This window comes from Mirounga angustirostris, unplaced genomic scaffold, assembly GCF_029215605.1.
Source record: "Mirounga angustirostris isolate CCGP_5_RB_7025 unplaced genomic scaffold, mMirAng1.0.hap1 SCAF_9, whole genome shotgun sequence".
NCBI classification, from domain to species: domain Eukaryota; kingdom Metazoa; phylum Chordata; class Mammalia; order Carnivora; family Phocidae; genus Mirounga; species Mirounga angustirostris.
The window spans coordinates 111,439,342-111,452,333 of NW_026991717.1; the positions used below are offsets into that span (position 1 = coordinate 111,439,342).

The 12,992-nt window shown below is 41.0% G+C and overlaps 1 protein-coding gene across 5 annotated transcripts in view; it reads left to right on the forward strand.

Moving 5' to 3' along the window:
• The window catches only part of ARG2 (arginase 2), a 47,331-nt gene that overhangs the window by 22,124 nt on the left and 12,215 nt on the right, over positions 1 to 12,992 (forward strand). For 2 of the 5 annotated variants that reach the window (XM_045901063.3, XM_064571206.1), the window contains 6 exons: positions 5,189 to 5,366; positions 7,990 to 8,149; positions 9,074 to 9,168; positions 9,348 to 9,452; positions 10,344 to 10,480; positions 12,572 to 12,846. In XM_045901063.3, coding sequence (XP_045757019.1) covers positions 5,189 to 5,366; positions 7,990 to 8,149; positions 9,074 to 9,168; positions 9,348 to 9,452; positions 10,344 to 10,480; positions 12,572 to 12,777 — 881 coding nt within the window. In that variant the 3' untranslated portion in view covers positions 12,778 to 12,846. Of the gene's footprint in view, positions 1 to 875; positions 994 to 5,188; positions 5,367 to 7,989; positions 8,150 to 9,073; positions 9,169 to 9,347; positions 9,453 to 10,343; positions 10,481 to 12,571; positions 12,847 to 12,992 lie in introns of those variants that run through there. The other 3 variants (XM_064571207.1, XM_064571205.1, XM_064571208.1) reach the window with 3 other exon arrangements.

Here is a 12,992-nt window from a genome sequence, read left to right on the forward strand (position 1 = left end):
TAGCTACACAGATGGCAAGGCCCTAGTGATGGAAGAGCCACAAGCCAGAAGGAGCTTGGTCTCTGAATCACTGCATGAAGGAGAGCCTCCTGCTAACCTAGAACAGTCACCCCGGATGTTAAATGAACAAGAAACCAATTTACTGAGTATGAGCCATTGTTTTGGGGAAGGTTAGGTACAGCAGTTAAGCCTACTCCAACAACCTTATTTAAAAATAGTATGAATTGTGTTTATGCACAAAGGTCTGCAAAGCTAGAGTATTCAAGCCTGGGAAGTGGGGTAGGGACTTGCACCATTAGATACTTCCTTATCAATTTTACAAAAATTTTCTACCAGTAAGGGAAGAGAACAACAAAAATAGCAAAACAATGCTGGTACAAACTTTACTTGATGGAGGAGTCGTTCCTTGACCCCCTCCCCACCCCGCAATCCTATCTGAATTTCCTTTCAGTCCTTTAACACTCATTGTCCTTAGTTCTTACCTGGCACTTTTTTTTTTTTTGAAAATAAAGAGCAGAATTGGTACTCCTATAGGGTGGACAACTCAGGCAGGGTCTCTCAAGATATTAATCCCTTCAGGAGGTCTGGTCCTCAGCTCTGTAGACCCAGGAACAGAAGGGTTTGTTTTGTTTAAATTTTATTAAGTATAGTTGACATACAGTAGTAATTTCAAGTACACAACATAGTGATTCAACAAGTCTATAGATCCACAGTGCTCACCATAAGTTTTCACCACCTGTCACCAATGTTACTATAGTATTACACTACAGGACTTATTTTATAACTGGAATTTGTACCTTTTTTTTTTTTCTTTAAGATTTTATTTATTTGAGAGAGAGAATGAGATAGAGCATGAGAGGGGAGATGGTCAGAGGGAGAAGCAGACTCCCTGCCGAGCAGGGAGCCCGATGCAGGACTCGATCCCGGGACTCCAGGATCATGACCTGAGCCGAAGGCAGCCACCTAACCAACTGAGCCACCCAGGCACCCCAAGTTTGTACCTCTTAATCCCCTTCACCTACTGTGCCCATCCCTCTACCCGCCCACCCCCCACCCCGCCCCGGGCAATAGTATTTGAGTCTATTTCTGTTTTTTTTTTTTTTTTTTTTTTTTCTGATTCCACATACAAGTGAAATCATATGGTATCTTTCTGACTTATTTCATTCAGCATAATGCCCTTTAGGTCTATCCATGTTGTTGCAAATGGCAAGATTTCATTCTTTTTATGGCTGAGTGTGTGTGTGTGTGTGTGTGTAAATATAAATATATATATAAAATCATTTTCTTTCTCTAATACACACACACACACACACACACATACTGCTTCCCTATCTTGGTAATTGTAAAAATGCTGCAATGAACATAGGAGTGCATAGATCTCTTTGAATTAGTTAGGAACAGAAATCTTTATGTGCAGAGCTTATCAGGCTTTACAACCCAGAGACTCATGCTGTGATGTATATACCAAAATGCCCATTCATAATTATGGTGAGCAACAGTCCTTCCAACATCCACTGGTAGGAAGCCCTCTTGCTGGTAGGAGGGCAACAGGGAGACTAAATGAATAACCAGAGGGAGGCTGTTTGATGAGTATGTAATGAGAGCAAATGGAGCAGTCTAGAAGATTGCTCCCCGCTAAGGAGAGAGAGCAATCAAGACCCACTGTCTAGGCTGTGAATTAATCTGGTGATCCACTTCAGAGTTACACATTTAATGACCAAAATCCTTTTGTGAAACTTAGTCTCTCTTCCTTGGAGAGCGTTATCTAAGCCTGCCAAATTCTCTTTAGGTTCTTTTATAGGTTTTCTGCAGCTTTCTTCTGATAAGTAAATAATAGTGAGCTGAATACTGTATTCTGTCACACTTATCATATCGGAGTCTACATCCTAGATTCCATGACTGGACTTGCGTGTTCCCCCAAGTTCTGTTACTTATCCACTGGGTTGATTCCTATGTATTTATTGGCCATGTGAAGATTAAATGAGTTAAAGTTGTCTTTAACAATTAGTTAATATTAACATTAATTAGATCATAAACCTTCTCTATTTATACACCTAATATTCTAAAATGCCAGGCATGCCCTGATGTCTTATACCTAGTAAGAACCTAAATGCTTGATGTGGCTTAAGGGGGTACAGAGGTAAATACGGATAGGGAAGTAGAAACTGATAATCAAAATCTGTCCAGCCTAAGACTGTTGCCAATAGCAAGACCCGATACTGACTTAAAATTTAAAGCTTCATTTCTCTTAAATCTAAACTGTCCTCCTGTATTGAGTTTTTTTTTTGTTTTTTGTTTTTTTTTTAAAGATTATTTGACAGCACAAGTATTGGGAGCAGGAGAGGGAGGACAGGCTCTCTGCTGAGCAGGGAGCCTGATGGGCTCGATCCCAGGACTCTGGGATCATGACTTGAGCTGAAGGCAGATGCTTAACTGACTGAACCACCCAGGTGCCCCTGTACTGCGATCTTGTAAAGTGCATATCCCTTATGGCTTTTTATCTTTTTAAAGGATCTTTACAGATGTTTTATTTGGTCATATTTTTTTCTCTTAGATCCCAATGGCTTTGGCCTGTTATCATATTCTTCTCCTACCTTCAATACTTTCTCTTTCAGTTTTCCAGATCGCTGAGCATTTTTAGGATTATATTTTAAAATGCAATGACCGGGACACCTGGGTGGCTCAGGTCATGATCCCAGGGTTCTGGGATCTAGTCTTGCAACGGGCTCCTTGCTTAGCGGGGAGCTTGCTTCTCCTTCTGCTTGCCGTTCCCCTTGCTTGTGTGCTCTCTGACAAATGAAAATCTTCAATAAAATAAAATGCAGTGACCAAAAGATACAGAGTTCTGCAGCTGTAGCTGCATCTTAATTTTGGGAATAGAATAAGGTTCTCTGTTTTGCTTCTGGTATCCTTTTTAGTGGTGATCCCTTGATCCCTTGGTTGGCCTTATGTTACAAGTCATTGCTTCTCAAATTTTTACATTCTCTCAGTTATTTAGCTTTGAATTGACAATGGGTTAAAGGTAAAGCTCAAGGGGCACCTGGGTGGCACAGCTGGTTAAGTTGTCCAACCCATGGTTTCAGCTCAGGTTGGGATCTCATAGTTGTGGGATTGTGCCCTGTGTCTGGCTTTATACTCAGTGCAGAGTGTGCTTGGGATTCTCTGCCTCTCAATACACCCTGTGTGTGCGCGTTCTCTCTCAAGTTAAAAATCTTAAAAAAAAAAAAAAAAAAAAAGTAAAGCTCAAAACTGTACAGTTTAAATTCAAGATGGGTCCATGCCGATCTTAATCCAAATCTTTTTTTTTTTTTTTAAGATTTTATTTGAGAGAGAAAACATGCTCGAGCATGAGTGGAAGGGGTAGAAGGAGAGGGAGAAGCAGACTCCCTGCTGAGCAGGGAGCCGGATGCAGGGCTCGATCCCAGGACCCTGAGATCATGACCCGAGCAGAAGGCAGACGCTTAACCAACTGAGCCACTGGGGAACCCCTGATCTTAATCCAGATCTTTAACACAAATCTCTGCCAGTATTACTATCCTGTGACCACTTCCCTCCCTTACCCCCCAACATACCCAGACTCGTTGGAGAAGCAGGGCCTTAAGCTACTATCTATGGTAACGTTATGTTCTCTGATAGTTCAGTCTGTTCATGAGAGAGCTGGATTACTTAGGCCTAACCCCAAAAAATGGCACCAACCAATTCATTGATATGTAGTTACATGGCAAGAATGGTACTTAGGTAAGAAAGTCAACGTACAGTGACTGGTGGCATAGTTCTTCGGAGTATGTGAAATTTTAAGAGTGAAAATATTACAGCATAATGTCAGAACATATCACTAGTTATTTCAAAAGTTTTTTTTGTTTTTTTAAGAGAAGTCTATGCTTTTATTGACCAAACAGGCTACTTGAGGGGCAGGAGGAGTGGGTGGCCCAGATGGTGGGCCAGCCACATTCATGGGCTTGTTACGTGGAGGAGGACTTGCTCAGGTAGCGGCTGATCATCTTGAGCCTGCGATCCACCTGGGTGAAGGTCTTGCTGCCGCAGAGGCCCACCATGCTGCCCGCCATGCTGCCCACCATCTCGGGCTGGACGTTGCTGCCCCGCACGGGTGTGTGCATCATCTCTGGCTTCTCTGGGCCGTGCCTCCTGGCTGGCTCTGCAGGTGCTGCGGCCACTAGCGCCGTGTCAGCTACTCGGAGGACGTGGCTGGCAGCTGGTCTAGGCGTGTGCTGCAGGTGACCCTGTGGAAGGTTCGCTGCTGCTGCTGCATTTCTGCCATCTTGTCAGTTTTTTGGAAAAGGTCTGACTTGCTCTTAACAGGGAGGAATCAAGAGGAATTCTTTGGGAAACAAACTGTAGTCAATATACATTTTGGGGGCAGATGGCCTGAATTTGCGTCCTGCTTCTGCCACTTAGCGGCTATGTGATTTGGGGACTTTGTTTCCTTGTCTATAGAATGGTATGTTTTAGTTGCCTAACAGATTGTTTAAATAAGTGAGTTTAAATAAGAATTTATGTCAAGCGGAGCACCTTGGGTGTCCAACTTTTGGTTCCCGATGGGGTCATGATCTCAGGGTTGTGAGATCAGGCCCCACGTCGGGCTCTGCGCTCAGTGCGGGGTCTGCTTGAGATTCTCTCCCTCTCCCTTACCCCTCCCCCTGTTCTCTCTAACATAAATTAAAGTCTTAAAAAAATTTATATCAAGAAATTAAAACACTGCCTGGGACCTTTTGTAAGTAACAAATGTTTGACATTTCTCTTTTAGGCTGCTTGAGATCCTCAGATTGGCCTTTTATTAGAAATTTTCATGTTATAAGCTTTATGCATTTTTGCTCTAAATTAACAGTACTACTTAATTTTCTGTAAATCCTGATGGGTCCTCTTGGTATTTTACTTATACTCTAACTCTGGGATATGTGAGGTCTAATTGCTACTAATTTAGTAGCAATTAATTTAATTCACTTTCCAAATCTCAGTTTGTCGGCAAAATAGTGTTCTTAATGGGATCTACCCCCACAGGACTGCTGGGAGGATTAAGACCATCCTGCCAGTCACGTGACATTTTGAATTTTACTGTGGCAAAAGGAGTATGACATGCTCTTTGTCACAAGTTCTGATTTGTGGCCCAGACCAGTAAGAGTTGGAATAACATATACAATTAATCTTGTCATCCCCCATTTGCTTCCAGGCTGCCGCCTAAAAGATTTTGGAGATTTGAGTTTTACTCCAGTCCCTAAAGATGATCTCTACAACAACCTGATAGTGAATCCTCGCTCAGTGGGCCTTGCCAACCAGGAACTGGCTGAGGTGGTTAGTAGAGCTGTGTCAAGTGGCTACAGCTGTGTCACGGTGGGAGGAGACCACAGGTAAGCTGGGATGCAGGGTTGGTGGGGGTTGGACTGTATGGTGCCTTGGGCTAATCAGTTAGCTTGTCTGCTTCCCCATTAAGAGGACAATACCCTTCAGAATTTTTATGGTATGATGTGCTTAAAAGCATTTTAATATCTAAAATCCTGAGCTGCTAGAGGCACCTGGGTTTTCATTGTAAAACACATTGTATAGTATGAGGTCAAGTTCAGAGGTACACTAAGCAAAGTTTTTAGACACAAGTGTGTTCCTGTTTCATTTTGTGCTTATCTCTTGTAAAGTTTTCTTGAGGAAGAACCATCTTATGACTTTCATTTGGCTATTTGGGAGAATTTGAAGGATCCATCAGTAGTCTGAATTTGTGGGGTTTTTTGTTGTTGTTGTTGTTAAAGCATTTCTGCTAATGTGTTATAGATTTCTCACTTGCCATGTGACTATGTTCTCTACCTTCACAGTGTGGACCCCTAGGTAACTAATAGATCCCTTCTCTTAGTGAGTCAGCATGTACTTTATTGAACACTGCTTGGTGTGTTCTCAAGCAATGCTAAGGATTGTGGAAATCATGATTAGGACTAGATGAAATACACGGGATGAAAAAAAATATATTGAACTCTACAGAATTTCAGAGAACAAAGAGATCATTCTGGGTCTGAGAAGTCCTATTTGAGCTAAGTAATAAAGGTTTTTGGTAGAAAGAAAAAACACTAAAATACTAGGAGTACTGGGCACTTCATATATATTCTCATTTACCCCCTCATAATGCCATGAGGCAGATAGAGTTTTACCCATTTTACTGCTAGGAACACTGAGGGACAGAGGTCAGATAACTTACCCAACTTCTAGAACGAGGAAGTAGCAGGGTGGGATTCAAATTCACTGTGACCTCTGAAGGCAATTAACTTTTCTTTTGAGAGCCAATCTGGTAACTTCCCCTGGTGCACAGAGAACTTTTCTGGTTCCTTAACAGAAGTTGGATCTTTGTTACAATTTTAAGTGCAGGTAGATTTCGTCATTAAGAATAAAATTTTAGGTAGAATAAGAGAGCAGTCCAGGTTGGTTCTCTACAGCGATCGAATTAAATCAACCAGAAGGTGGGTCTTCCTCTTAGCCCAGTGCTCTCTCTCATTTTTACTGACTTTCTTCTGATTGTCTATTTGGGAACTGTTTATCAATGTTATTATCATAGTCTTTGGCTTCTCTTTTGTCTATAGCTATCTATTGCAGCCCTGTCACTATTCCCTATTCCCTGTTCAGTGCTAAAACCTAGGCTATCTGAAGATTCTACAAAGGAAGGGATGAGTATATAAACTGAACAGCTATTGAACATTTTAAAGGAAGGAGGCATCTTTAGGTCACCCTGCTCCTTTTACACAGTATAAATTATTCCCGTAGATGTTAGACTAACTCTGACTTAAACAAGACAAGATTATTATCCCTTTCTTCTAGAAAAAGGAAACTGTCTAGCAAAACTAAATGACTTGTCCTAAATTACCTGGCTTTCTGGGAAAAACCCCAGTATTCTGGCTTAATCCACTGCTTTTCACATTAGACCATGCTATCCTTCAAAAAGGCCCTATGTGGAGCATGGAGCTTAAAATGCTATCTCATGCCATACTAAGAAGGATAGCTGCTATTAGCTCCTAAAGTGTTTAAGTTGCATTTTTTTTTTTTTTTAAGAGTTTATTTGACAGACGCTGCGAGAAAGGGAACACAAGCAGGGGGAGTGGGAGAGGGAGAAGCAGGCTTCCTGCTGAGCAGGGAGCCTGACGTGGGGCTCGATCCCAGGACCCCGGGATCATAACCTGAGCCAAAGGCAGACACTTAACTGACTGAGCCACCAGGTGCCCCTTAAGTTGCATTTCCCATCTATGTCAAATTCTTCAGTTACTGGGAAGCTGGACAGCTTTCCAACCATGATTTCATCAGCTATATTCCTACATCTGAGACAGGACAGTTGGCCAATGTACACAGTCCAAGGATAAGGAGAGGCAAAAAAATAAACATTGATATTTGAATGCCATGCTAATATATAGAAGGTAACATGCAAATAAACATTTATTCAGTCATTTAAATGAGGTCTTTAATTGGGTTCTCATTACTTTAATGTCTTTGTTATACTTCCTAAAAGGAAATGTCAAAATTGTTACTTTCTAAAAAACTATAATGCAAATTTTTATCCTTAAAAAGTGAGTGAACGATTTTTTGAAAGTAATTAGATCTCCCTGGTCTTCCTTACAAAGTATTAAATATTTGTGAGTTGTTACACATAGAACACATCATTTAACTAGATTTCATTCACTGAACAAATACTTGAGGTCCTTTTCTGGGCCAGGGCTAATGGATCAAATTTTAGGGATTTGGGGGCAGCAATGACATCTGTCAAACTAGAAGGGTAACTAGTCAAGTTATGAATCCTTGGAACCTTCCATTTCTTGCTAACTCACTTAAGGTTAATCTTTGGGTACTACAGGCCGAGGGACTTTTGGTCATCCAAATCCAGCCTTAGTCTGGGGCCCTGACTTTGCCCTGAGGACAAAGTGTGAGCTGCACTGACTGAAGATATTTGTTATTGGTGAGGTGTGCCAAGCAGAGGGCCACAATTACTGTGTTTGTTCCTTGTAGCCTGGCAATCGGAACCATTAGCGGCCACGCCCGGCACTGCCCAGACCTTTGTGTGATCTGGGTTGATGCCCATGCTGACATCAATACACCCCTCACCACTTCATCTGGAAATCTCCATGGACAGCCAGTTTCATTTCTCCTCAGAGAACTACAGGACAAGGTCAGGGGGCTGAAATGAAAAGGCTGAATGGCTTGCAGGGGTTATGCTGGGGCTTTTAGGAACTAGTTCAGTAAGATTTCTATGAAGGATGGGCTGATGGTGGTGGTAGGAATGTTTAATATTCCTTCATTTGTTCATCAAACATGGGCCAAGCAGTCTACTAATACTAGGGATAAAAAGAGGACGAGGACATGGTCCCTGCTCGGGGGGGGGGGGGGGGGATGTGTGTGTCATAACTTGCAAGAAAGGAAAGTGGCAGTGGGTAGTAACTCTAGTGATTGATATACCCACAGAAGGAGGACTTCTTGGTTAGAGGCTCCCAGGCCTGCCTTATTCTCAGACCCATTGGTCTAGAGGAAAGCAAAACCATGATTACCTCTAGGTAATTATTTTCCTAGGCTGTTCAGAAGACATGGGAGTCCATGTTAGGCATAGACTAGAATCTGTATATCCTTCCCCTCAGTGAGGGACCAAGTTAAACCAGGATAGTACAAAAGTTATTCATTAGGCAGAATTTGTGTTTTGGCTGTAGACAACTTAAGATGGCAACAGAATTTGTGTTTTGGCTGTAGACAACTTAAGATGGCAACTGGGTTGTGTTTCAAGAACCAATGTGTAAATAATTCAGTAATGTACAAAGGGGTGGAAAGAGGCTAATCAGCAGTATTCCTGTTATTTAGGTAAGTTAATGAGAAACTGTGGCCACCTTAGAAATTTTTTAATTCTGAGAAATCTGTTCTTCAGCTGCCTTCTGAATCACTTCCACTTTTATAAGTTCTCTTTCCCAGATCAAGTGTGTCTTGTGTTAATTAAGCATATCCTGTAGGTAGGAGAAAGCAGACTGCATACATTGGGAAGCACACGGTGATTATCTTGGTGAGACCAAGAATCCTTAATGAATCCTGTCCATTCTTCTTTTGACAGGTACCACAACTCCCAGGATTTTCCTGGATCAAACCTTGTATCTCTTCCCCAAGTATTGTGTATATTGGTCTAAGAGATGTGGACCCTCCTGAACAGTAAGTTGATACACTGGGGTTAAGCATTGGGTCTGTCCAGCCATTTAGGTTCCTTTTGATAGGTTGTTCCTTGCCTTAATCTCTTGTAGGTCACTAACAGGACAAACCCCCCACCCCAACATGCATTTGATTAAAAATGTTCTTTAAACTAAGGACTCCTTCCTTTATATCTCACACAGTTTTATTTTAAAGAATTATGATATCCAGTATTTTTCCATGAGAGACATAGATCGACTTGGTATTCAGAAGGTCATGGAACAGACATTTGATCTGCTAATTGGCAAGTAAGTAACTTACGATGTTTACTTCCAAAGGGAAAAGTCCCAAAGGGAATAGGGCAGACTCTCAAGGAGCAGCATACTTTAGCCTATCTCTTAAGGATAGCAGCTTTTCTTTTAAAATAAAAGCAAAATATGTACACATACAAAAAATTCATGTGTCTCATGAATTTCTCTTTAGCTCCATTTTTACTGCCCATCTTTTGAAGATGGGAAGCATTCATTCAACTATTCCCTTCTTCCTAAGCTCACTGTTGCTTCATCTGAAAGTTTTATATTGAGCAAATCTTGGTAATATAGAAAGATGGCAGATAAATGCCAAAAGCTAGTTTTAAGAGCATGTTCTCAGTGCTGAGTCTTTATTTCCAAGTGATTAATGGCATACTACTAGGTAGCAATTACATTTCTTAAGCTGTAAGAAATTTTAATTATCTAACATATATGTGTTGTATGCTAGTTTCTACTTTTGGACACCTGTGCTGAACTGGAGTTAGAATTGGAAGATTACAGACACCAAATCAATTAAGTTCAGCTGCTGTTACATGGAGAAAATAAGAGCAACTATAACCTAGGTCAGTCTAACTTAAGCTAGACTCTGTCAGAGCCCAGTCTCATAGGGAAGTGAAGAATTGTTAATGCAAAAGGCTCTAATGCCTAGGTTATGTCAGAAATATAAGTTGGAGTTATTCTGAGGCACAAAAAACAAATGGCAAAATTATGAGGTGGTGCGTAGGAAGCTAATATGGTAATACATAATAACTTCCAGAATAGGAAACCTGAAAATCTGTATTAGCAAAGTACCAGGACTAACAGCAACAAAATCAAGGAGTTGCAACTGTAGGAAGGATCAATGTCCAAGCACACCCAAATGACTGTTCATATCATCTTCCCCTCAAGAAGACAAAGGCCAATCCATCTGAGTTTTGATATTGATGCATTTGACCCTACCCTGGCTCCAGCCACCGGAACCCCTGTTGTAGGGGGACTGACCTATCGAGAAGGCATGTATATTACTGAGGAAATACACAATACAGGTAAGAAGGGATCAACCTGTTAACTCTAAGTAAATATGCTGATGCCTCTTGCATGCTGGAAGGTTTTTTCTACTATTCCATGTCATTACAGATACCGTTTTTGTTTAAACTCTAAAAACCACATGGTCAGGCTAATAAAGGATAGTCATTTAGAGGCATGTTTGGACCTGGCTCATATCAAAATATGCTAAGGTAGTATTGAATAAAAAATGGTCTACTTAAATACTTATTAAATACAAGAATAACCTGCCAAACCGATGTAGTTCTTTGCATCTGAATTGTCTAAAGGCAGACTCAGATTAAAAGGCAAGGCCAAGTAGCTATAATTTTTAGTATAGCTGACATATTAAGAGTGAGTTCTAGAGTTGAGAATATGGAGTTAAACCTTAAAGATATTTCAAAGCTGGACAATATCTTGGGCCTTTTCATAAGGGATAAGCCTTATATTAGAGTTTATTTGATAGGAGTTTTAATATGGGGATACTAAAGATGAATGGTTGACAAAAGATTAGTAAAATGAGTGCTAGATTATTAAGAGTGGCTACAGAGGTTGGAACACACATTCATACTTGTTTGCAGTTTCCATTTCCATCAGACAGCTTCTAGTTCCTGAAGGTTATTTTAAATGACCTTTCCTTGCAAAATTTAAACAACTACCACATGATACTTCAATACCATTTCATGAAATTGGAGTCTAAACAGCAGAGAGAGCCCACAATGAAAGGTCTAGAGCTACGGGAAACCCTTCAATGGTTGGGATAGATACGGAAATTGAGAAATGGTCTCTCTGGAGCCTACTGGAACCTTAGGCACTAAAGGAAGGAAAAGAATGCTTAGGTTCATCAGGTCTGACAGTGGTAAGATAGTCTCCTTCTCAGACCCACAATCTTAGATGTTACAGTTGTCTTTTGGTTAGTGGCCAGTGAACCTGTGTGTTCAATCCTCCATTCTGGTTCCCAATGACCCTACTTCGAGCAGAGGTTAGTAACATCTAGTAGTTAGATGGGGTAGTGGTCACACCTTGTCTCTCCCTCCATTGCTACATTATTCTAGTCCAAAAGACTATCATGACACTTAACTAGCTACATAAAGCACTTTGCTTAAATTAGAGGGTGGCAATAGTCTGGAAAACATGGGTAATTACGTTTTTAATAGCTCCAACACTCTTGATTACTTCTGGGATACACCAAAGACAGATCATCAGACACCCAGATGCTTGCACAGTGGAAATGCTGCAGTAACATGGACTATGCACTGCTAATAAGGAATTGCACACTAAATAGATATAATGGCACTGAGTATACCATGTATTACACTGTAATATCAATAAGCTGGTAGGTATATACACCCATGTTTCCAGGCTTTATGGCTACCCTAAGTATTCTGATACTTGTATTCTCCAATGCTAGTTTGTTCAGATGACTTGAAGAGGTAGATTAACTTCACCCAGAATAACCAACTAAAAAGTTAAATACCTCAGCTTGTGTGTTGGAGGTGGGGAGTAGAAGGCAGGTCTGGATAGGTTCTTCTGGTCTAATCTTCCCTTCTCAAGCCCTTTAGTAGAAGTTCTTAAACCATCAAGACGGTAAGTCCAAATTAAAGTATGGTCAAGTCTTCCCTCAGCTCAGACCTGCAGGGATAAGACTAAGAGATGCACTAATAACTATACTTAGGGCATGTGGGGTGCCTTAAGAGAGCATCAGAGTTCAAAAATGGGGACAGTTCTTTACACAACTACATCCAGACATCTAGTAATACTGGACATAGTATAGCATACCTTTGCCTGAGCAGGTTGGAAAATCCTTGTCTACCTCTTCCCCACAGCTCTTTCCTTATCCAGAAAGCCTGACAGCAATGCCTATTAAGTTAGTTGAACAGGAATGATAAATTTTAATCCTACTCCAGTATACAGTATTTGAAACTAAATTCATGCCCAGAAGAGGGTTAGGTGTAAGGGGCTTCCTGACAGTGGATAATTTTAATAGTAGAAAATGACTTTTTACCTTGGCTTGTTGTGTCTAGTGGGATGACCCTCACTGAAAGTAGCAGCTAGGATATCTTCTGAGGTTTTGTCATACTTTGTTCTTTCAGGGTTGTTGTCAGCACTGGATCTTGTTGAAGTCAATCCTCAGTTGGCTGCTTCAGAGGAAGAGGCCAAGGCTACAGCTAGCCTGGCAGTGGATGTGATTGCTTCAAGTTTTGGGCAGACAAGGGAGGGAGGGCACATTGTCTATGACCAACTTCCAACTCCCAATTCACCAGATGAATCAGAAAGGGAAGAACGTGTGAGAATTTAGGAAATTTTGTGTGCTGACACATTTGTCGCGAAGGACATTCCAGAATTATGAGGCATTTGAGACACTAAATGGTCTGGGTCAATACCGCCTTAAATGAGAACACTTGCGCATTCTCACAATTGTCTGCTTTCCCTCTCCATTTTGGTGACCAATAATACTGTAAATTTGTGTGTTTTTTGGCAGTTCACAGGGTATTAATATGTTGGAATACTATG